Source organism: Salmo trutta, chromosome 29 (assembly GCF_901001165.1).
Source record: "Salmo trutta chromosome 29, fSalTru1.1, whole genome shotgun sequence".
Classification (NCBI taxonomy): domain Eukaryota; kingdom Metazoa; phylum Chordata; class Actinopteri; order Salmoniformes; family Salmonidae; genus Salmo; species Salmo trutta.
The window spans coordinates 11,348,743-11,375,972 of NC_042985.1; the positions used below are offsets into that span (position 1 = coordinate 11,348,743).

General features: G+C 38.6%; 1 protein-coding gene across 1 annotated transcript; it reads left to right on the plus strand.

Annotated features, from left to right (window-relative positions):
• Positions 1-25,922, plus strand: LOC115166908 (ubiquitin-associated protein 1-like). Its single transcript, XM_029720827.1, has 6 exons — positions 1-50; positions 516-669; positions 16,083-16,676; positions 18,241-18,453; positions 24,683-24,784; positions 25,132-25,922. Exons 2-6 carry the CDS (start codon positions 538-540, stop codon positions 25,264-25,266), a joined length of 1,176 nt encoding a protein of 391 aa, XP_029576687.1. The 5' UTR covers positions 1-50; positions 516-537; the 3' UTR covers positions 25,267-25,922.
• Positions 25,923-27,230: the final 1,308 nt, after the last annotated feature.

The window sequence follows — 27,230 nt, forward strand, 5'->3', positions numbered from 1 at the left end:
TCTGTTTTGGTCTCTGATCCAATCCTGTCTAAATGTGACAGAGATACCAGGTAATTTATTTCAGGAGAGGCAATATAGCTCACTTGTCACCTTACCACTTGTCTCTCAGTACATTTACATTTACATTTTAGTCATTTAGCAGACGCTCTTATCCATCTTATACATTTAATTTCATGCATTTTTGTTTGTACTAGCCCCCAATGGGAATCAAACCCACAACCCTGGCGTTGCACACACCATGCTGGCGCGTTGCAAACATGCTCTACCAACTGAGCCACAGGGAAGACAGTACCAGACCTCAACACTGTATGCTAGTAACTGGAACAGCTGGAGTCCAGTTTACAATGATTGACAATAGTAGACTGTTGAAAACTGACATCTCTCTCCTTCCTCCAATCCTCCACTCTCCTCCTCTTACTTCTCCTCCTCTCCCTACTCCTCATCTCTCCCTACACCTCATCTTCCTCCTCTCTCCCTCCTCCTCTCCCTACTCCTCATCTCTCCTTCTCCCCCAGTGATCAGAAGAGTAGCAGGAGAATGTCCTGTCTGGATGAGGTTCCTTTTAAGACCCTTCTGGGATCTCTGGAGGGGCCCAGGGAAGAGGTGGAGCTGATCACTGCCCCAGACATCACTGTCCCAGACTATCTCACCATACTGCAGGAGACAGAGGTTGGTGTGTGTAAGAGAATAAGGGTAGTATACACATAACCACCATTCACTTGTATCACTCCACATTATCACTGATCATTGCAAGGAGCTGTTAAGTATGATATGAACAACCCAGACCCCCTGCCGTTCACTTTGACACTCTACCATTAACACCTACTTAACACCTACTTACTTCCCTAAGAAATCCTTAGGCACTGACAATTTAGACCCGTACTTACTTAAGTGTGCTGCATCTATCATTGCTGGTTCTGTGACACACCTTTCTAAACTAACATTAAGCACAGGAAATATCCCTACGGTGTGGAAAGCAGCTTTTGTTCTGCCATTACATAAGGGAGGTGACGGTAGTGATTTGGATAATTATCGACCCATCTCTAGGCTCCCTTGTCTGGCAAAGATCCTAGAATCTATAGTCAACAAACAGTTACAATCTTTTCTTTCTGCTAACAGTATTAGCACCAATCAATCTGGTTTTAGATCTAAACACAGTACCACATCGGCCACTATGCTTGTTGTAAATTATATTGAAAATGCCTTAGATGATCGAAAGCACTGTGCTGCGTTGTTTGTAGATTTGTCAAAAGCTTTTGACACTGTAGACCATGCTATCCTTTTGAGTAAGCTGTCATCTATAGGACTGGGCACTGATGCCTGCCGATGGTTTTATGACTATCTTAAAGATAGAACTCAGGCCATCATGGTCAACAGGGTCAAGTCTGACCCCCTACAGTTACTTAAAGGGGTCCCTCAGGGTTCAATAATTGGCCCACTATTGTTCTCACTTTATATAAACAACATTGGTGATGATGTCAGATATTGTAAATTCCATTTATATGCAGATGACACAGTGATGTACTCTATTGCTCCAACAGCGGACCAAGCTTTAATGCAGTTGGATTCTGATTTTAGCATACTACAGGGGTCTCTTTTACAGCTTAAACTTGTTTTAAACGCTAAGAAAACAAATGTCATGTTTTTCTCTAGGTCTAAACTCTCAGTTAGAAACACTTGTAATCACTAGCTTGGATGGTACTCAAATCAAACTGGTCTCTGCATATAAATACTTAGGGGTATAGTTAGATGATAGGCTTTCTTTTAAAAAACATGTTACTGAATTGGGGAAAAAGCTCAAATTCAAGATAGGGTTCCTTTACAGAAACAGGGCTTGTCTGTCCTCCGTAAATAGAAAACAAATTGTGCATGCTACTTTTATGTCCGTTTTAGATTATGGTGATATTATCTATATGCATGCATCGGCAAACACATTAAAACCACTGGATGCTATTTACCATTGTGCACTCAGGTTTATCACGGGTGATAGTTACAAAACTCATCACTGTATCCTTTATCAACATGTGGGTTGGGCCTCTCTATCTGTGAGGCGAGAGCAACATGCTCTCTTGTTTATTTATAAAGCACTTTTTTAAAAACTACCTCCATATATATCATCATTAATTTCCACTAGATATACTAATTTTAAAACCAGATCACAGATGTGGATTACATTAGAGACTCCTGCGGTATCCACAGAGTTGGGTAGGACTGCCTTCAGTTCCTTTGCACCTTATTTATGGAACAAACTGCAGATCCAACTTAAGTTAGACACTCTGGTGTCCCTTACCCATTTCAAAAATGTTATGGAGGATCAATATGATGTTGTCTGTGATTGTTTCTGTTGAATTGTGTCTTTGTTTTGTATGTTTGAAAAGTTCTTGTCTGTATGCCTAAAACTGTACATGTCAACATGTTTACACATTGCACAGCCGTAAAAGAGATCCAGGTCTCAGTCTGTATTCCCTGTTAAAATAAAGATATAAAAATGTAAAAAACGTAAAATATCTCCCAGACAGTTCTGTCAGTTCAGTGATTATGACAGGATGAGGTGAGATGTATAAAAAACGAAATCTCTACTAGGACATGGGCTTTGTGGCTATCATTTATTTATTTGTTGATGACACTAGAAAGCTTTAATGCCATTCTACACATGGTTGGAACATCAACACAGACAGAACATAACACTCAAAATACAACACAGACAGAACATAACACACAAAACACAACACAGACAGAACATTACACTCAAAATACAACACAGGCAGAACATAACACTCAAAATACAACACAGGCAGAACATAACACTCAAAATACATCACAGACAGAACATAACACTCAAAATACAACACAGACAGAACATAACACTCAAAATACAACACAGGCAGAACATTACACTCAAAATACAACACAGGCAGAACATAACACTCAAAATACAACACAGGCAGAACATAACACTCAAAATACAACACAGACATAACATAACACTCAAAATACAACACAGACAGAACATAACACTCAAAATACAACACAGACATAACATAACACTCAAAATACAACACAGACAGAACATAACACTCAAAATACAACACTGACAGAACATAACACTCAAAATACAACACAGACAGAACATAACACTCAAAATACAACACAGGCAGAACATAACACTCAAAATACAACACAGACAGAACATAACACTCAAAATACAACACAGACAGAACATAACACTCAAAATACAACACAGACAGAACATAACACTCAAAATACAACACAGACAGAACATAACACTCAAAATACAACACAGGCAGAACATAACACTCAAAATACAACACAGGCAGAACATAACACTCAAAATACAACACAGACAGAACATAACACTCAAAATACAACACTGACAGAACATAACACTCAAAATACAACACAGACAGAACATAACACTCAAAATACAACACAGGCAGAACATAACACTCAAAATACAACACAGACAGAACATAACACTCAAAATACAACACAGACAGAACATAACACTCAAATACAACACAGACAGAACATAATACTCAAAATACAACACTGACAGAACATAACACTCAAAATACAACACAGACAGAACATAACACTCAAAATACAACACAGACAGAACAAAACACTCAAAATACAACACAGACATACATAACACTCAAAATACAACACAGACATAACATAACACTCAAAATACAACACAGACAGAACATAACACTCAAAATACAACACAGACAGAACATAACACTCAAAATACAACACAGACAGAACATAACACTCAAAATACAACACAGACAGAACATAACACTCAAAATACAACACAGACAGAACATAACACTCAAAATACAACACAGGCAGAAGATAACACTCAAAATACAACACAGGCAGAAGATAACACTCAAAATACAACACAGACAGAACATAACACTCAAAATACAAAACAGACAGAACATAACACTCAAAATACAACACAGACAGAACATAACACTCAAAATACAACACAGACAGAACATAACACTCAAAATACAACACAGGCAGAACATAACACTCAAAATACAACACAGACAGAACATAACACTCAAAATACAACACTGACAGAACATAACACTCAAATACAACACTGACAGAACATAACACTCAAAATACAACACAGGCAGAACATAACACTCAAAATACAACACAGGCAGAACATAACACTCAAAATACAACACTGACAGAACATAACACTCAAAATACAACACAGACAGAACATAACACTCAAAATACAACACAGACAGAACATAACACTCAAAATACAACACAGGCAGAACATAACACTCAAAATACAACACAGACAGAACATAACACTCAAAATACAACACAGACAGAACATAACACTCAAAATACAACACAGACAGAACATAACACTCAAAATACAACACTGACAGAACATAACACTCAAAATACAACACTGACAGAACATAACACTCAAAATACAACACAGACAGAACATAACACTCAAAATACAACACAGACAGAACATAACACTCAAAATACAACACAGACAGAACATAACACTCAAAATACAACACAGACAGAACATAACACTCAAAATACAACACTGACAGAACATAACACTCAAAATACAACACAGACAGAAGAACATAACACTCAAAATACAACACAGACAGAACATAACACTCAAAATACAACACAGACAGAACATAATACTCAAAATACAACACTGACAGAACATAACACTCAAAATACAACACAGACAGAACATAACACTCAAAATACAACACAGACAGAACAAAACACTCAAAATACAACACAGACATAACATAACACTCAAAATACAACACAGACATAACATAACACTCAAAATACAACACAGACAGAACATAACACTCAAAATACAACACAGACAGAACATAACACTCAAAATACAACACAGACAGAACATAACACTCAAAATACAACACAGACAGAAGATAACACTCAAAATACAACACAGACAGAAGATAACACTCAAAATACAACACAGACAGAACATAACACTCAAAATACAACACAGACAGAACATAACACTCAAATTACAACACCGACAGAACATAACACTCAAAATACAACACAGGCAGAAGATAACACTCAAAATACAACACAGACAGAACATAACACTCAAAATACAACACAGACAGAACATAACACTCAAAATACAACACAGACAGAACATAACACTCAAAATACAACACAGACAGAACATAACACTCAAAATACAACACAGACAGAACATAACACTCAAAATACAACACAGGCAGAACATAACACTCAAAATACAACACAGACAGAACATAACACTCAAAATACAACACAGGCAGAACATAACACTCAAAATACAACACAGACAGAACATAACACTCAAATACAACACAGACAGAACATAACACTCAAAATACAACACAGACAGAACATAATACTCAAAATACAACACTGACAGAACATAACACTCAAAATACAACACAGACAGAACAAAACACTCAAAATACAACACAGACAGAACAAAACACTCAAAATACAACACAGACATAACATAACACTCAAAATACAACACAGACATAACATAACACTCAAAATACAACACAGACATAACATAACACTCAAAATACAACACAGACAGAACATAACACTCAAAATACAACACAGACAGAACATAACACTCAAAATACAACACAGACAGAACATAACACTCAAAATACAACACAGACAGAACATAACACTCAAAATACAACACAGACAGAACATAACACTCAAAATACAACACAGGCAGAAGATAACACTCAAAATACAACACAGACAGAACATAACACTCAAAATACAACACAGACAGAACATAACACTCAAAATACAAAACAGACAGAACATAACACTCAAAATACAACACAGACAGAACATAACACTCAAAATACAACACAGACAGAACATAACACTCAAAATACAACACAGGCAGAACATAACACTCAAAATACAACACAGACAGAACATAACACTCAAAATACAACACTGACAGAACATAACACTCAAAATACAACACTGACAGAACATAACACTCAAAATACAACACAGGCAGAACATAACACTCAAAATACAACACAGGCAGAACATAACACTCAAAATACAACACTGACAGAACATAACACTCAAAATACAACACAGACAGAACATAACACTCAAAATACAACACAGACAGAACATAACACTCAAAATACAACACAGGCAGAACATAACACTCAAAATACAACACAGACAGAACATAACACTCAAAATACAACACAGACAGAACATAACACTCAAAATACAACACAGACAGAACATAACACTCAAAATACAACACTGACAGAACATAACACTCAAAATACAACACTGACAGAACATAACACTCAAAATACAACACAGACAGAACATAACACTCAAAATACAACACAGACAGAACATAACACTCAAATACAACACAGACAGAACATAACACTCAAAATACAACACAGACAGAACATAACACTCAAAATACAACACTGACAGAACATAACACTCAAAATACAACACAGACAGAACATAACACTCAAAATACAACACAGGCAGAACATACACTCAAAATACAACACAGACAGAACATAACACTCAAAATACAACACAGACAGAACATAACACTCAAAATACAACACAGACAGAACATAACACTCAAAATACAACACAGACAGAACATAATACTCAAAATACAACACTGACAGAACATAACACTCAAAATACAACACAGACAGAACATAACACTCAAAATACAACACAGACAGAACAAAACACTCAAAATACAACACAGACATAACATAACACTCAAAATACAACACAGACATAACATAACACTCAAAATACAACACAGACAGAACATAACACTCAAAATACAACACAGACAGAACATAACACTCAAATACAACACAGACAGAACATAACACTCAAAATACAACACAGACAGAACATAACACTCAAAATACAACACAGACAGAACATAACACTCAAAATACAACACAGACAGAACATAACACTCAAAATACAACACAGGCAGAAGATAACACTCAAAATACAACACAGACAGAAGATAACACTCAAAATACAACACAGACAGAACATAACACTCAAAATACAACACAGACAGAACATAACACTCAAATTACAACACAGACAGAACATAACACTCAAATTACAACACCGACAGAACATAACACTCAAAATACAACACAGGCAGAAGATAACACTCAAAATACAACACAGACAGAACATAACACTCAAAATACAACACAGACAGAACATAACACTCAAAATACAACACAGACAGAACATAACACTCAAAATACAACACAGACAGAACATAACACTCAAAATACAACACAGACAGAACATAACACTCAAAATACAACACAGGCAGAACATAACACTCAAAATACAACACAGACAGAACATAACACTCAAAATACAACACTGACAGAACATAACACTCAAAATACAACACAGGCAGAACATAACACTCAAAATACAACACAGGCAGAACATAACACTCAAAATACAACACTGACAGAACATAACACTCAAAATACAACACAGACAGAACATAACACTCAAAATACAACACAGGCAGAACATAACACTCAAAATACAACACAGACAGAACATAACACTCAAAATACAACACAGACAGAACATAACACTCAAAATACAACACAGACAGAACATAACACTCAAAATACAACACTGACAGAACATAACACTCAAAATACAACACAGACAGAACATAACACTCAAAATACAACACAGACAGAACATAACACTCAAAATACAACACAGACAGAACATAACACTCAAAATACAACACAGACAGAACATAACACTCAAAATACAACACAGACAGAACATAACACTCAAAATACAACACAGGCAGAACATACACTCAAAATACAACACAGACAGAACATAACACTCAAAATACAACACAGACAGAACATAACACTCAAAATACAACACAGACAGAACATAACACTCAAAATACAACACAGACAGAACATAACACTCAAAATACAACACTGACAGAACATAACACTCAAAATACAACACAGACAGAACATAACACTCAAAATACAACACAGACAGAACAAAACACTCAAAATACAACACAGACATAACATAACACTCAAAATACAACACAGACATAACATAACACTCAAAATACAACACAGACAGAACATAACACTCAAAATACAACACAGACAGAACATAACACTCAAAATACAACACAGACAGAACATAACACTCAAAATACAACACAGACAGAACATAACACTCAAAATACAACACAGACAGAACATAACACTCAAAATACAACACAGACAGAACATAACACTCAAAATACAACACAGGCAGAAGATAACACTCAAATACAACACAGACAGAAGATAACACTCAAAATACAACACAGACAGAACATAACACTCAAAATACAACACAGACAGAACATAACACTCAAATTACAACACCGACAGAACATAACACTCAAAATACAACACAGGCAGAAGATAACACTCAAAATACAACACAGACAGAACATAACACTCAAAATACAACACAGACAGAACATAACACTCAAAATACAACACAGGCAGAACATAACACTCAAAATACAACACAGACAGAACATAACACTCAAAATACAACACTGACAGAACATAACACTCAAAATACAACACAGGCAGAACATAACACTCAAAATACAACACAGGCAGAACATAACACTCAAAATACAACACTGACAGAACATAACACTCAAATACAACACAGACAGAACATAACACTCAAAATACAACACAGGCAGAACATAACACTCAAATACAACACAGACAGAACATAACACTCAAAATACAACACAGACAGAACATAACACTCAAAATACAACACAGACAGAACATAACACTCAAAATACAACACTGACAGAACATAACACTCAAAATACAACACAGACAGAACATAACACTCAAAATACAACACAGACAGAACATAACACTCAAAATACAACACAGACAGAACATAACACTCAAAATACAACACAGACAGAACATAACACTCAAAATACAACACAGACAGAACATAACACTCAAAATACAACACAGGCAGAACATACACTCAAAATACAACACAGACAGAACATAACACTCAAAATACAACACAGACAGAACATAACACTCAAAATACAACACAGACAGAACATAACACTCAAAATACAACACAGACAGAACATAACACTCAAAATACAACACTGACAGAACATAACACTCAAAATACAACACAGACAGAACATAACACTCAAAATACAACACAGACAGAACAAAACACTCAAAATACAACACAGACATAACATAACACTCAAAATACAACACAGACATAACATAACACTCAAAATACAACACAGACAGAACATAACACTCAAAATACAACACAGACAGAACATAACACTCAAAATACAACACAGACAGAACATAACACTCAAAATACAACACAGACAGAACATAACACTCAAAATACAACACAGACAGAACATAACACTCAAAATACAACACAGACAGAACATAACACTCAAAATACAACACAGGCAGAAGATAACACTCAAAATACAACACAGACAGAAGATAACACTCAAAATACAACACAGACAGAACATAACACTCAAAATACAACACAGACAGAACATAACACTCAAATTACAACACCGACAGAACATAACACTCAAAATACAACACAGGCAGAAGATAACACTCAAAATACAACACAGACAGAACATAACACTCAAAATACAACACAGACAGAACATAACACTCAAAATACAACACAGACAGAACATAACACTCAAAATACAACACAGACAGAACATAACACTCAAAATACAACACAGACAGAACATAACACTCAAATACAACACAGACAGAACATAACACTCAAAATACAACACAGGCAGAACATAACACTCAAAATACAACACAGACAGAACATAACACTCAAAATACAACACTGACAGAACATAACACTCAAAATACAACACAGACAGAACATAACACTCAAAATACAACACAGGCAGAACATAACACTCAAAATACAACACAGGCAGAACATAACACTCAAAATACAACACTGACAGAACATAACACTCAAAATACAACACAGACAGAACATAACACTCAAAATACAACACAGGCAGAACATAACACTCAAAATACAACACAGACAGAACATAACACTCAAAATACAACACAGACAGAAACATAACACTCAAAATACAACACAGACAGAACATAACACTCAAAATACAACACTGACAGAACATAACACTCAAAATACAACACAGACAGAACATAACACTCAAAATACAACACAGACAGAACATAACACTCAAAATACAACACAGACAGAACATAACACTCAAAATACAACACAGACAGAACATAACACTCAAAATACAACACAGACAGAACATAACACTCAAAATACAACACAGACAGAACATAACACTCAAAATACAACACTGACAGAACATAACACTCAAAATACAACACAGACAGAACATAACACTCAAAATACAACACAGACAGAACATAACACTCAAAATACAACACAGACAGAACATAACACTCAAAATACAACACAGACAGAACATAACACTCAAAATACAACACAGACAGAACATAATACTCAAAATACAACACTGACAGAACATAACACTCAAAATACAACACAGACAGAACATAACACTCAAAATACAACACAGACAGAACAAAACACTCAAAATACAACACAGACATAACATAACACTCAAAATACAACACAGACATAACATAACACTCAAAATACAACACAGACATAACATAACACTCAAAATACAACACAGACAGAACATAACACTCAAAATACAACACAGACAGAACATAACACTCAAAATACAACACAGACAGAACATAACACTCAAAATACAACACAGACAGAACATAACACTCAAAATACAACACAGACAGAACATAACACTCAAAATACAACACAGACAGAAGATAACACTCAAAATACAACACAGGCAGAAGATAACACTCAAAATACAACACAGACAGAACATAACACTCAAAATACAACACAGACAGAACATAACACTCAAAATACAACACAGACAGAACATAACACTCAAATTACAACACCGACAGAACATAACACTCAAAATACAACACAGACAGAACATAACACTCAAAATACAACACAGGCAGAACATAACACTCAAAATACAACACAGACAGAACATAACACTCAAAATACAACACAGACAGAACATAACACTCAAAATACAACACAGACAGAACATAACACTCAAAATACAACACAGACAGAACATAACACTCAAAATACAACACAGGCAGAACATAACACTCAAAATACAACACAGACAGAACATAACACTCAAAATACAACACTGACAGAACATAACACTCAAAATACAACACAGGCAGAACATAACACTCAAAATACAACACAGGCAGAACATAAGACTCAAAATACAACACAGACAGAACATAACACTCAAAATACAACACAGAAAGAACATAACACTCAAAATACAACACAGACAGAACATAACACTCAAAATACAACACTGACAGAACATAACACTCAAAATACAACACAGACAGAACATAACACTCAAAATACAACACAGACAGAACATAACACTCAAATACAACACAGACAGAACATAACACTCAAAATACAACACAGACAGAACATAACACTCAAAATACAACACAGACAGAACATAACACTCAAAATACAACACAGGCAGAACATAACACTCAAAATACAACACAGGCAGAACATAACACTCAAAATACAACACAGACAGAACATAACACTCAAATACAACACAGACAGAACATAACACTCAAAATACAACACAGACAGAACATAACACTCAAAATACAACACAGACAGAACATAACACTCAAAATACAACACAGGCAGAACATAACACTCAAAATACAACACAGGCAGAACATAACACTCAAAATACAACACAGACATAACATAACACTCAAAATACAACACAGACAGAACATAACACTCAAAATACAACACTGACAGAACATAACACTCAAAAAACAACACAGACAGAACATAACACTCAAAATACAACACAGACAGAACATAACACTCAAAATACAACACAGACAGAACATAACACTCAAAATACAACACAGACAGAACATAACACTCAAAATACAACACTGACAGAACATAACACTCAAAATACAACACAGACAGAACATAACACTCAAAATACAACACAGACAGAACATAATACTCAAAATACAACACAGACAGAACATTACACTCAAAATACAACACAGACAGAACATAACACTCAAAATACAACACAGACAGAACATAACACTCAAAATACAACACAGACAGAACAAAACACTCAAAATACAACACAGACAGAACAAAACACTCAAAATACAACACAGACATAACATAACACTCAAAATACAACACAGACATAACATAACACTCAAAATACAACACAGACATAACATAACACTCAAAATACAACACAGACATAACATAACACTCAAAATACAACACAGACATAACATAACACTCAAAATACAACACAGACAGAACAAAACACTCAAAATACAACACAGACATAACATAACACTCAAAATACAACACAGACATAACATAACACTCAAAATACAACACAGACAGAACATAACACTCAAAATACAACACAGACAGAACATAACACTCAAAATACAACACAGACAGAACATAACACTCAAAATACAACACAGACAGAACATAACACTCAAAATACAACACAGACAGAACATAACACTCAAAATACAACACAGACAGAAGATAACACTCAAAATACAACACAGGCAGAAGATAACACTCAAAATACAACACAGACAGAACATAACACTCAAAATACAACACAGACAGAACATAACACTCAAAATACAACACAGACAGAACATAACACTCAAATTACAACACCGACAGAACATAACACTCAAAATACAACACAGACAGAACATAACACTCAAAATACAACACAGGCAGAACATAACACTCAAAATACAACACAGACAGAACATAACACTCAAAATACAACACAGACAGAACATAACACTCAAAATACAACACAGACAGAACATAACACTCAAAATACAACACAGACAGAACATAACACTCAAAATACAACACAGGCAGAACATAACACTCAAAATACAACACAGACAGAACATAACACTCAAAATACAACACTGACAGAACATAACACTCAAAATACAACACAGGCAGAACATAACACTCAAAATACAACACAGGCAGAACATAACACTCAAAATACAACACAGACAGAACATAACACTCAAAATACAACACAGAAAGAACATAACACTCAAAATACAACACAGACAGAACATAACACTCAAAATACAACACTGACAGAACATAACACTCAAAATACAACACAGACAGAACATAACACTCAAAATACAACACAGACAGAACATAACACTCAAAATACAACACAGACAGAACATAACACTCAAAATACAACACAGACAGAACATAACACTCAAAATACAACACAGACAGAACATAACACTCAAATACAACACAGACAGAACATAACACTCAAAATACAACACAGACAGAACATAACACTCAAAATACAACACAGACAGAACATAACACTCAAAATACAACACAGGCAGAACATAACACTCAAAATACAACACAGGCAGAACATAACACTCAAAATACAACACAGACATAACATAACACTCAAAATACAACACAGACAGAACATAACACTCAAAATACAACACTGACAGAACATAACACTCAAAAAACAACACAGACAGAACATAACACTCAAAATACAACACAGACAGAACATAACACTCAAAATACAACACAGACAGAACATAACACTCAAAATACAACACTGACAGAACATAACACTCAAAATACAACACAGACAGAACATAACACTCAAAATACAACACAGACAGAACATAACACTCAAAATACAACACAGACAGAACATAACACTCAAAATACAACACTGACAGAACATAACACTCAAAATACAACACAGACAGAACATAACACTCAAAATACAACACAGGCAGAACATAACACTCAAAATACAACACAGATATATAACGGGGTGTTTTAATCACGCTGTTTTCCAATGTTGTCTTTTACTGGGTAGAAGTTAAAGTCATGGGAAAATGGCTGACGTCTCCTGCTCTTCTCTTAGTGTCATTAGGACTATTATGATACTGGGTGACCTTTGACCCCGTCCACTGCTACGCCACCAAACCTAAATCCCACAGTGACCACCGATATTGTCCATACAGTCAATGTTTGTGTATTTAACAGAGAAGGGAAAATATCTTGCTTCGGTTTAGTTGTCAAAACCTCGGCCAAGCTTTCTCCTTAATCGTGTTAAGGTTTGTTTCCAAATTCACAGTGGCCTCAACACACAGTGTGTGTACAGTGTTCTCCCTACATAGCTTTGCAGTTTGAAGCTATAACATAGCTAAATACTGGGGCCAGAAAAACTCTGCTGTGATTTTTTTATCAATACCTTTACGACATAGCCTTTATATAATTCATAAAACATCAATAACAATGGTGGTTTCCTGGTCCCAGTTCTGTTTGTGCTATACTCACCTACTTCTATGGTCATTGGCAAGTCAGCATAAACAGATTTGGGAACAGGCTAATTTGTGGAAGTATTTGGTTGGATTTGAATTATAATTTCATAGGTATTGTCCTAAAAACAAATAATCTATTAACGAATGCCTTTGCAATGCATATAGTATGTACATTAGAAGGCATTGTAGACCTTAACATTTCTCCGACTTCTCTCGAAGCCCCAATACTGCAAGTCTCTTTATTCTTCCATCTTGTGGGAGACAGACCATGCATCCCAAATGGCACCCTATTCACTATATAGTGCACTACTTTTGATGGGAGCTCTGTTGGTCCCGGTGAAGAGTATTATACTATATAGGGAACAGACAGCCACCTGCAACACATACATCATCTCCTCATTGTTAATATTACCCTGAAGCCATAGTCAGCGGTTTAGAATCTGATAAACCCAATGTGATTATTATAGGAGCCTGATGTCGAGATTTCATTTTCACCTCCTCTGATCTGGAGAGAGTTGAGTTTGACAGTCTCATCCATCTAAAGCCAGCAGAACCTAGCTTCTGTCTCAAATGGGACCCTATTTCATATGTAGTGCAGGGAATATAAAGGGAACAGGGGTGCTATTTGGAAAGAACATCTAGTCTGGGCTGAAGCAGGCACCTTTGTATAATTCTGAAAACACACGCACAAGCACACACACACACACACACACACCTCTATTGGGATCAATTCATCTTGTTAACAGAGAGAACAGCTTCAATCTGATGTGTGGTGTCGTGGTTTTTGGCATCACATGCAAGGGTATTTCCTACAGTCTGGGAAATTGATGGGAAGGCAAACAAAGCCAGAAATGTAGACAAAATGAAGGTGGAAAATTGATAGTGAAACATTTGCTGTGTTGCGTCCTTGGCCTTATTGGATCCTTCCTTCCTCACTTCCTTCCCTTAATCACATGATATTGGAGAAGTGTGAGCCAAGTGAAAGACCAAATCGCTAAGGGAAAGCCGAGTGGGTGTTAGACATTGGCGGTGGGTGAGTCGATGAGTTGCGTGACACACCTTAACAATGTGAAGCGCTTTGAGGGAAGAAGGAAGCATTTGCTAGAATGACTGCTTACCTGATTAATTGCTTGATTGATTGTTTGATTGGTTCGCCATTTGATTGGTTGGTATTCAAAAATATGTTAGTGACATAACATGATTAAATGGTTCTCTTAAAGTACACTCCATTCATCCAACAACCACTTACCAACCCATCTTCACCTCTGTCAACAGTACATGTTCAGCTTGGAGAACTGGGTGCTCCAGGGCCTCCAGGGAGGTTACCCCAGCCAGCCCCAACCCCCCGGCCCCAGATCCCCATCCGAGGTGCTCCCCTCCAGCCCACCCTACTGGCACCTCTTCAGCAGCCCCCAGGAGAGCCGCCTGGCCAGCCGCCACAGCTCTGACTTCTGGGAGCCCAACCCCCGCCAGCGCTCCCACAGCCTGAACCCGGTTGACATGCGCACCCGGGTCAAGTTTGTCATCTCCGACTCCGAGGAGGAAGAGGAGTGCTCTTCGTCAGAGTCTGGTTCAGGGTACAGGTCGGATCAGCATGTTCCTGGTGTGAGGAACCCACTGCAGACCTGCACCCCTAACGTCCTGAACCTACCTGGCTCTCAGAGTGGTCTGGTGACCTACCAGCGTAGGAAGAACCTCCGCCAGTACTCGCTGTCCGTTCTCGAGACCTCCAGAGAGTGTAGCCAGGGGGCCCCCTGCCCCCCAGGAGGACCCAAGCTGCTGTCCTCCTCATCCCTACCCAGACACCCATTGACCAGGGCCAACACAGAGAATGTCCCCTCCATCAGACACCACAAGCCAACACATCCGGTATGGACATGACCTCCTATTAGGAGAAATATAGTAGAGAAATGGTATTGAAGGCTCAGAATCAAATGAAATCAAATTGTAGTTGTCACATGCACCAAATACAACAGGTGTAAACCTTACAGTGAAATTTTTACTTACAAGCCCTTAACCAACAATGCAGTTTTAATAAAAAAAAGTAAAAACATTATTAAAGAGCAGCAGTAAAATAACAGTTGCGAGGCTATATGCAGGGGGTACCAGTACAGAGTCAATGTGCGGGGGCACCGGTTAGTCGAGGTAATTGAGGTAATATGTACATGTAGGAGAAGTAAAGTGACTATGTATAGATCAATTAGTATTGTTAGATAGTTAAAGGGATAGTTCACCAAAATGACAAAATGATATATGTTTCCTTGCCCTGAAAGCGGTCTACAATCCATACTTTGAATTGGTTTACCTAGCCACTGTCACCAACGTTAGTTAACTTCTGTAGCTGTACACCATCATGAATATCGACACACGCAAAAACCAGAGTCTCTTTGGATAAAAGTGTCCGTTTTACATTATTGTTGCCTAGTTATTGTCCAACTGAGAAGCTCAATATTATCTAGCATAGTAGACTATTCTATTCATCAATCCCCTTATTTTATATTAGTAGGAATGGGTTCAGTTACCCCCGTGTATGCCTCTATCAATAAGTAGGAATGTTTTCCTATTTCTTAAAATAATATTTTCTCTAGGCTGTGTAGTTCAAGGCCCCACTTCCTAGTTCCCATGTGCTGTCTTTAAAAACTAAAGCACCAAACCAGATGTCCTCAGTGGGCAGTGTGACGGTTCTCTAACTGGCTCTGCCTCGGAGCAGCATGGGCCTGGAAAAAGATGAGGGAGGTATTTAAACCCCCACACTAAGTATCAGACGTATTCTAATGCCAACCACAGCTCAACAAGCTCATGTGGGATTTGCTCAACTTGGACTCCAGATACAGTAGATATGTTGAATGGAAATATGCTAGATTGTATTTCAGATGAACTTGAAACTTTTAGATATATTTGTAAAATACATTTTTACAAAAAACAAATTAAATTCATATTTTTGTAAAGCAAATTGTATATAGTATGTTAGTTGATAGAGAAAACAGATCCTCCTGAGTATAAAGGTTTTTTTCCAATTCACATTTCTCAAATGTTTTGAGGGATGTGTGCTCTAAATATAGCTAGCGTAAAGTCTGTCCTTGGAATCGTCTCAAGTTATTATTAGTTCATCAGGATTAGCGAGTGGAATTACTCAGGGAAATGTATTTCTCAGCAAACCAGTGTTTCAAGGTTAGCCAGCCGTGTACGTTTCGGTGCTGTCATACACTATAAATGTTGCACTCGTGTTGCGTGAACGTTGCCAGTTCCACGCACAGGCTGTCAGTCAGGTTGTCAATCTACAGGCAACTAGAGAGGCATTAGTCAGGCTGGGGTTTCAGGCTAACCCTCTCCCTTTATGAGGTTGGTTATCTTTCACAAACTCCCCACCCCACCTCCCCTCCCCCTCACTCTCTCTCACACTCTCTCCTCTGCTCTTCCCCCGTGTGTACAGTCCCTGAGTCCGTATTTCTGCCTGCCGGCCCTTCCCTCGGTGACCTCACGACCCCTGGGTTCCCACGCCGCGTCAGTGCTGGACTCGGTGGAGCTGCTGTCCGCGCTGAGCCCCGAGGAGAGAGAGCTGCTGCAAGCCATCACTGAAAGGGGCTATCCGCTCCGCACCGCCATCATCGCCCTGCAGAAGACCGGCCAGCAGAGCCCAGAACAGGTCCGTCTCAAAACACAGTCACAAACATTTCATAGACATGAATTTGACCAGTTTCTAGAATGAATGTTTCTCTGACCAAGATGGCCATCATGTAGTTGTGTCGCCGGGATGCCAATGTCCATTCTAGTGCTCTGTTTAATTCTGTGGTCAGCACAACGCTATTGACATTTAGCAGAGGCTTTTATCCACAGCAATATGTGTTTTTACATGACATCATTGACACACCGGACAGAGTGATATGATGATGTAGCAGCCAATTGTGTTCGAGCCTAATAAGACATTGTCATAAAATGTAGTTGAAACAGAGCTCTCTCCGATCCTGCCAGCCACATCTTTTAGTCTCTCTCTCTGTTCTCTTTTTCAATAACAGAGGTGCATAAAGATGACGACCCCCATGTACTTGCCACAAATCCTTGCTTTGCTAAGTTCGCCGTATTGTACATTGCGCTCCATTACTCTTTTTTAACGTTCGTCAGTAGAGTATACATGATCCCAATTTTAGCTTCAGGATGCCGGCAATTAAAAAAACGAAAAAGTAGATTGTGCTGGTTTATTGGCACATTGAACTATGTCGTGCGCCGTAGTTAAAAAAAAACAATCTGTGGATCGTGCTAAAAAGTCATATCTGAATTCTGCCATCTTGTCATGGTCGTCAAAAGGACTAGACCAAAGTGCAGCGTGTGTGTCGTTCCACATTTTATTTTCAGCGTGAAACTATGCGATACATACAAAATAAACTGAAAGAACAAAAACAACAAACCGTGATGCAGGGGTGAAACATACACTACTCAAAAACAATCTCCCACAAACCCAGGTGGAAAAAAAACCCTACTTAACTTCTCAGGGCTACGTGGGACGCTACCGTCCTACCTGTGGGACACACTATTCAATAGCCAGTGAAATAGCATGGCGCGAAATACAAAACAGCAAAAATCTCATAATTTCATTTTCTCAAACAATCAACTATTTTACACCATTTTAAAGATAAACTTCTCGTTAATCTAACCACATTGTCCGATTTCAAAAAGGCTTTACGGCAAAAGCATAAAATTAGATTATGTTAGGACATAAACTTCACAAGAAAAACCACACAGCCATTTTCCAAGCAAGGACATGCATCGCAAAAACCAAGAATATAGCTAAAATATTCACTAACCTTTGATGATCTTCATCAGATGGCACTCATAGGACTTCATGTTACACAATACATGTATGTTTTGCTCTATAAAGTTCATATTTATATCCAAAAACCCCATTTTACATTGGCGCACGATGTTCAGAAAATGTATTCCCACCAAAACTCCTGGTGAATGTGCACATCAATTTACAAAAATACTCATCATAAACGTTGATAAAATTTACAACAGTTATTGAAAGAATTATAGATATACTTCTCTTTAATGCAACCGCTGTGTCAGATTTTAAAATAGCTTTACGGAGAAAGCACATTTTTCAATATTCTGAGTACAAAGCTCGCCATCAAAGCAAGCTATACAGATACCCGCCAAGTTCTGGGGTCAACTAAACTCAGAATTAATATTATAAATATTCTCTTACCTTTGCTGATCTTCGTCAGAATGCACTCCCAGGACTACTACTTCCACAAGAAATGTTATTTTTGTTCGAAATACTCCATATTTATGTCCAAATACCTCCGTTTTGTTTGTGCGTTCAGATCACTATCCAAAGGCATAACGCGCGAGCGTAAATCCAGACACAAAAAGTAAAATAGTTCCATTACCGTTCGTAGAAACATGTCAAACGTTGTTTACAATCAATCCTTAGGGTCTTTTTAACCTAAAACGTTGATAATATTCCAACCAGACAATAACGTATTCATTCAAGAAGAAAAAGAAGGAACGGCGTACTGGCGGGCTCGCGCATCACCAAGTCCTTTGTCCATAGGCAGTCCACTCATTGACTGAGCTCCTATTTTCTGCCCAGTAACAGCAGAAGGATGAAACACGTTTATAAAGGCTGTTGACAGCCAATGGAAGCCTTAGGAAGTGCAACATGACCCCACAGACACTGTAGTTTTGATAGGGATTCAAAAGAAGAACTACAATTCTCAGATTTCCCACTTCCTGGTTGGATTTTTCTCAGGTTTTTGCCTGCCATATGAGTTCTGTTATACTCACAGACATCATTCAAACAGTTTTAGAAACTTCAGAGTGTTTTCTATCCAAATCTACTAATAATATGCAACTATTTGACTCTGGGCTCGAGTATTAGGCAGTTTACTCGGCACGCTTTTCATCTGAAAATGAAAATACTGCCCCCTATACCTTAAAAAGTTAAGTACGATCTCCAATTAGAGACAACGAGGACCAGCTGCCTCTAATTGGAGATCATCCCAAACAAAACCCAACATAGAAATACAAAACTAGAACCTGACATCATAGAAATAGAAAACATAGAATAGAACAAAGAACTACAAATCTCAAATGCCCACCCAAATCACACCCTGACCTAACCAAAATAGAGAAACAAAACGTCTCTCTCAGGTCAGGGCATGACACATCTTTATGCACCTTCGCCATTCAATTCAATAAGATTTATCATCATGAAATACATAAGGAAATATTGCCAATGCACAATAGTTGTATATCTTTGTCTTATTAACCTTTAAAAAATATTTTTCAGTTATACTCAGTAAAAGTTATTCAAAGTACCAATTTGATCTCTTTGGTCTCTGGAGTCTCTCTCTCCGTCGTGTCCTCTCTTAGGTTGTTTTTCTTTTACATAACTCAAATATGTGTAATAAGATTTAACTCTCTTCAACATCCGATTTGCAACTTTTATGTTTACACTATCCTTACACTTGCCTTGGATGTGGTGTGGCCAAAGCCACATTCCTGCTTCAAGTTTTTGGCCAGCTATTAGCATACCACAAATACCATTGTATATAGACAAATAAAATAAGTATAGCAATTCAAAGTATACAGGCGCTTGTCATCTGAACCATATTGCACGTAATGTTGCACACTTGATTAATGCAACAATTCACAAATGAGTGGACATTTTAAAAGCCTTTCATTTTTTATTTGGTTTACAGAATAAAAAGGTAATTAACATTTGCGTTTTTACATTTACGTCATTTAGCAGACGCTCTTATCCAGAGCGACTTACAAATTGGTGCATTCACCTTAAGATATCCAGTGGAACAACCACTTTACAATAGTACATCTATATCTTTTTTTTTGGGGGGGGGGGGGTAGAAGGATTACTATATCCTATCCCAGGTATTCCTTAAAGAGGTGGGGTTTCAGGTGTCTCCGGAAGGTGGTGATTGACTCCGCTGTCCTGGCGTCGTGAGGGAGCTTGTTCCACCATTGGGGTGCCAGAGCAGCGAACAGTTTTGACTGGGCTGAGCGGGAACTGTGCTTCCGCAGAGGTAGGGGGGCCAGCAGGCCAGAGGTGGATGAACGCAGTGCCCTTCTTTGGGTGTAGGGCCTGATCAGAGCCTGAAGGTACGGAGGTGCCGTTCCCCTCACAGCTCTGTAGGCAAGCACCATGGTCTTGTAGCAGATGCGAGCTTCAACTGGAAGCCAGTGGAGTATGCGGAGGAGCGGGGTGACGTGAGAGAACTTGGGAAGGTTGAACACCAGACAGGCTGCGGCGTTCTGGATGAGTTGTAGGGGTTTAATGGCACAGGCAGGGAGCCCCGCCAACAGGGGGGGCTTCCTTAAGGTAATTTTTGCTGGGACATGTGGCATCAGAGCCATTGTATTTCCACCATACATTCTATGCTTTACAAAGAACATGTAAAGAGGGGTATGTGTTGTAGATGTTTCCCACATTACCATCAGACTTGGCTTGGGAAAGAGACGGACTCTAATACACAACAGCAGTATGTGTACTGGAACTAGTATGTGTAGTCAGACTAGTGTAAAGAAGCCCTTAGCTCAGGCTTAGCGGTCCTGTCTAAGTAAAGAGAGCAGATCACTAAACATCCCTAATCCTCTGCTGCTTCAACAGACTGGAGACGTGCTTCAAAGACTCCACCATATCCCTTTATCCCCTGGATGTCTCTGTGTTATTCTGTTCCAAGCCAACCAAGTCTGATATCCCTAATGCTGCCTCACACCTGGGTTCACATACAATTTGAAATCTTTCAAATAGTAATACTGTTTGCTTTAGCCTACCTGGAATGCCAGATGGGCGGGGATTGTACTTTTGTGACTATTCTATTGGTTCCATTGCACCAAGCAAACTCAATCAAGTCCAGCTAAAGTATTTGGAATAGTATGTCAACCTAGCTCTGTGCTTCATATTGTAACGGTTCAATAAGTTCCGAAATGTTAAATCGCAAGGAATGTATTGCTCAAGACCCGTGTTATGAAATGTAATGTCATGTAATATTTTTTATTGTGAATACACTGTAAATGCCTTAATGTTGCTGGACCCCAGGAAAAGTAGCTGCTGCCTTGGAAGGAATTAATGGGGATCCTTAATAAATACAAATACATACAACCAAAAGCCCCAGGTTTGTGTAATTTGCTACAGTGCCACATTTCTGAGCATTGAGTCCACGTAGCCGGACATGCTGCCAGCACGCTCAACTTTTCCCCATCTGACAGTGTGCATCTACCTCAGTTGGCTTTGGTGTTAAACGGCAGAGCAGAACATATGATTTTAGCTCCCCGCAGCCCGGCTCGTATTTGATGCCATTTGCCTATGAAGAGGGAGAGAGGAGGAGGGTAAAAAAACACCATTGTAAAAATAGATACCAGATACTCCAAAGTTTCCACAACCTGCTCAGTATTTTGTGTTCTCAGCAGAGTCATATATAGTTTCAGGGGCTGCCTCTGGCTCCTCTCTCAGGGGCTGCCTCTGGCTCCTCTCTCAGGGGTTGCCTCTGGCTCCTCTCTCAGGGGCTGCCTCTGGCTCCTCTCTCAGGGGCTGCCTCTGGCTCCTCTCTCAGGGGCTGCCTCTGGCTCCTCTCTCAGGGGCTGCCTCTGGCTCCTCTCTCAGGGGCTGCCTCTGGCTCCACTCTCAGGGGCTGCCTCTGGCTCCTCTCTCAGGGGCTGCCTCTGGCACCTCTCTCAGGGGCTGCCTCTGGCTCCTCTCTCAGGGGCTGCCTCTGGCTCCTCTCTCAGGGGCTGCCTCTGGCTCCTCTCTCAGGGGCTGCCTCTGGCTCCTCTCTCAGGGGCTGCCTCTGGCTCTCTCTCTGGCTCTCTCTCTGGCTCTCTCTCTGGCTCTCTCTCTGGCTCTCTCTCTGGCTCTCTCTGGCTCTCTCTCTGGCTCTCTCTCTGGCTCTCTCTCTGTCTCTCTCTCTCTCTCCCCCCTCTCTCCTCTCTTCTCTCTCTCTCTCTCTCTCTCTCTCTCCCCTCTCTCCTCTCTCTCTCTATCTCTCTCTCTCTCTCTCTCTCTCTCCCTCTCTCTCTCTCAGGGGCTGCCTCTGGCTCCTCTCTCTCTCTCGCAGCTGGAGAGTTACATTAACAGGGATCAACTCTTTAATCAATTACCTATTTAATCAGTGTAATCCTCTGTCCTCTCTCTCCCTCCCAGCTCAACATGTTAAAGCAGGGCCATGGGTCACGCTGCTCTCACACATATTACCTTTCACCATGCTGATCTCAGATCAGTTCTTCCCCTTTTCAGAGTGATGCCATTAGCACAAGAATGGCCTATCAGATTATTGTTATATATAATGTGTCAATGGAATCACCTAATGTTTCTTCCTCATCCTTGTGTGTGTGTGTGAGAGAGAGAGAGTGTGAGAGAGTGAGTGTGACCAAGTTGTCACACTGAAATGTGATCTGATTTTATAATAATCTGTTAAAGATACTGCTGTGTTAGGCGTAAGTGGACTCTTGCCATAATAACACACATATTGATATATAACACCACAGAGCACAGTGGCAGATTCACAATTACCACATCAGTTAATACTCAGTTACACTGAAACATTTACCCTTTTCACACTACCAATCTGTACTGCACCGACATCCACCATAGTTACTGAAGCCGTGCTGGAAAGGACAATATGAAAATCAAATATCCAAGTCAGTTGAGGTCAGTGATGGTGTGGAGCGGGTATTCTTCGAATCACCTTGTCAACCATATTTGTGGCTGATTTGTGTCTAATGCTCGTCTCTTGAATATATTTGGCTTTGACTGCTGTTGAGTGCAGAGACAGACAGTTACCCAGGCAACTGTTTACCTGCTAACTGACAGTAATGCTATTAGTCGTAGTAATCTGTGGTGTTGTGGTTGTTGTGTGCAGATCCTGCGCTATCTGGTGGCCTGTGACAGACTGTGTGAGCGGGGCTACGACGAGGCTCAGGTGGAGGAGGCCCTGGAGATGTTCCAGAACTGTGAGACGAAGGTAAACATCATAGATTATTCATTTATTTATCTTGGTATTCTCTGTTTACCGCACAGCTTTCCTCTAATGAACAACAAATCAATTTGAATTGAATTGTACTGCTGGATTTAACGGAATAGTTCACCCAAAATACAAATGACATATTGGCTTCTTTACCTTCCGAATGCTAAAAAGTAAGCAATTGGAGACCGTGGCCAGGTAAACAAAACCAAAGCATGGAGTGTTGTCTTACCTTGTCCATAAACTGCTAAAAGGGTAAGAAAATCAACATGTCCTTTGGGTGAGCTATCCCTTTAACTGTAAAAGCTGCTCTATCATCTGATGGTTTCTCCTCTCTCTCCCCTCAGGCTGAGGAGTTTCTTCACCTGCTGGCGCAGTTCAATGAGATGGGCTTCCAGCAGAACGCTATCAAAGAGGTTCTGTTAGTCCACGAGAACCACCGCGAGAGGGCCCTGGAAGAGCTGATGATGCGTGTGGCATGACAGGGTCAATGTCTGCTCCCACCAAAAATACATTGTAGGAGACATACATGCACCAACACAAACACAGTTCCTGTTTACTTGCCTTTTTACTACAAACAATTATGTTAGCTAATGTATCATATTAAAGGGATAGTTCACTCAAACTATATTTTACTATTTGGTTCATTAGTCCACTGTTAATACAATCCCCCAAAATTGTGTATGTCATCAGTCAAGTCTTCAAGACTGAGCAATATCAGTCCAGAGCAAAAACGATGATGATGATGAGTTTTCAGTGAACTATCCCTTTTAATGATATGTCATTTGCAAATTGCAATTTGCATGTTGAAACACTGTTGATTGACTGGAGCACACTAAAACTACACATTCTAGCAAATCAGGAAATGAACAGTGGCCTTCTAGGAAAAGTAAAACTTAAACAATACAATTTACAGACAATTGATTTATTACATAGTTTTATTACATTTCAGGTTTTGACAATGTTTGATGTGATTTGCCCATTGTCAATATTCTTTGTCAATTTCAAGTGTCACAGCATTTGTCATGTAGTATTTTGAACTTAAGTTCGATCTGTAATTAAATAAAATCCAGTAGACTATGGTTACATGCCAAATGGCACCCTATTCCCTTTATAGTGCACTACTCTTCACCAGGGCCCATAGGCTCTGTTTAAACGTAGTGCACTATATAGGGAATAGAGTGCCATTTGGGATGCAAACTGTGTTACTGGTAAGTCATTATCTGTATTTGTAAGGTGTGTGTACGGGGTAAAAGATCGAAACCTGAAAGAAGCTTGTAAATGTTTTTCTATATGGCAGATTGTCTGAAATGACCCACTTGAAGTTGTACATACTATAACTTGCACTTGAAAATGTATTGAATGTATTTTGTATTTATTTGATTTGTTTTTGCCTATGATACAAAACTATTGTGTACAGATCAAATGCGTATGAGAATTGAGTTTTCAGATGTTACAAAAAAAACATTTCTGATGAATCAAAATTCAATATACTTGTAATATCATACTCATGTCTCATGGTACCCACATCATATTAGGTCTTAAAATGTGTGGGATACACTTCCACATTTTTGCCATGCTTTCCCCGCTGACGACGGACGGACGGGCGGGGTTACCACAATACAGGTTTGTTATTTGACTATCAAAGCCACGGCAGAACTTAGATGGGAGCAGCGAAGCAAAGGGAAGAGTTGGCGTCTATTAAAGATGTGTATCTTCTGTTGATGGACCGGGAGAGCTTTAGAGGTCCTCTATATTTGGTCAAGAGAGCATTTCTTTTATCACTTTGCTATTAATGAACTTCACTCATAGACTGTTAAGACTGTAGACCAGTGGTGGCTGGTGGCACTTTAAATGGGGAGGACAGTCTGATAGTAATGGCTGGAACTGAATATATGGAATGGTCTTAAACACATCAAACACCAGGTTTCCATTTGTTTGATTCCATTCATTATTATGAGCCATCCTCCCTCACCAGTCTCCACTGCTGTAGGCTAAAGAATGAGGGAAAGAACCATTCTTATATCATCAAGGGAGATTTTTGCCTGTTAACTGTAGGGGAAATGAATGGTTATATAATTTGATAAGTCGAAAAATCTGCACATCATTAGCAACATTCCTCACCCATTAACACATTATTTGAACAGTGTTTTATTTGATAATTAAAAATACAATTATTTCATATATCTTCTGCCAAAGACAATCTGTTCATTTGAATTCTCCTATCATCCTGTATTTACACAGGTGTTCCCATGGAGAATACAAATCTCTCCTTCAAGGGATACCTGTCCCGAGACGGCAGCAAACATGCACTTGTTACAGAAATGTTTTATTGTACAGCGTGAACACTGCCAGGCTTATCTTACCCTGTTCTCTAGCAACGAATGCCTTGGGGACCAGAGCCTGGGTTAGAAATGGTTTGTTTGTTGTAAAAACAGGAAAGGAT

Coding starts and splice junctions, on each gene's coding strand:
- LOC115166908 (XM_029720827.1), top strand. CDS start 538: ATGTCCTGTCTGGATGAGGTTCCTTTTAAGACCCTTCTGGGATCTCTG. Junction 18,454..24,682: donor GCCAGCAGAGCCCAGAACAG/GTCCGTCTCAAA, acceptor TGTTGTGTGCAG/ATCCTGCGCTATCTGGTGGC. Junction 24,785..25,131: donor TCCAGAACTGTGAGACGAAG/GTAAACATCATA, acceptor CTCTCCCCTCAG/GCTGAGGAGTTTCTTCACCT.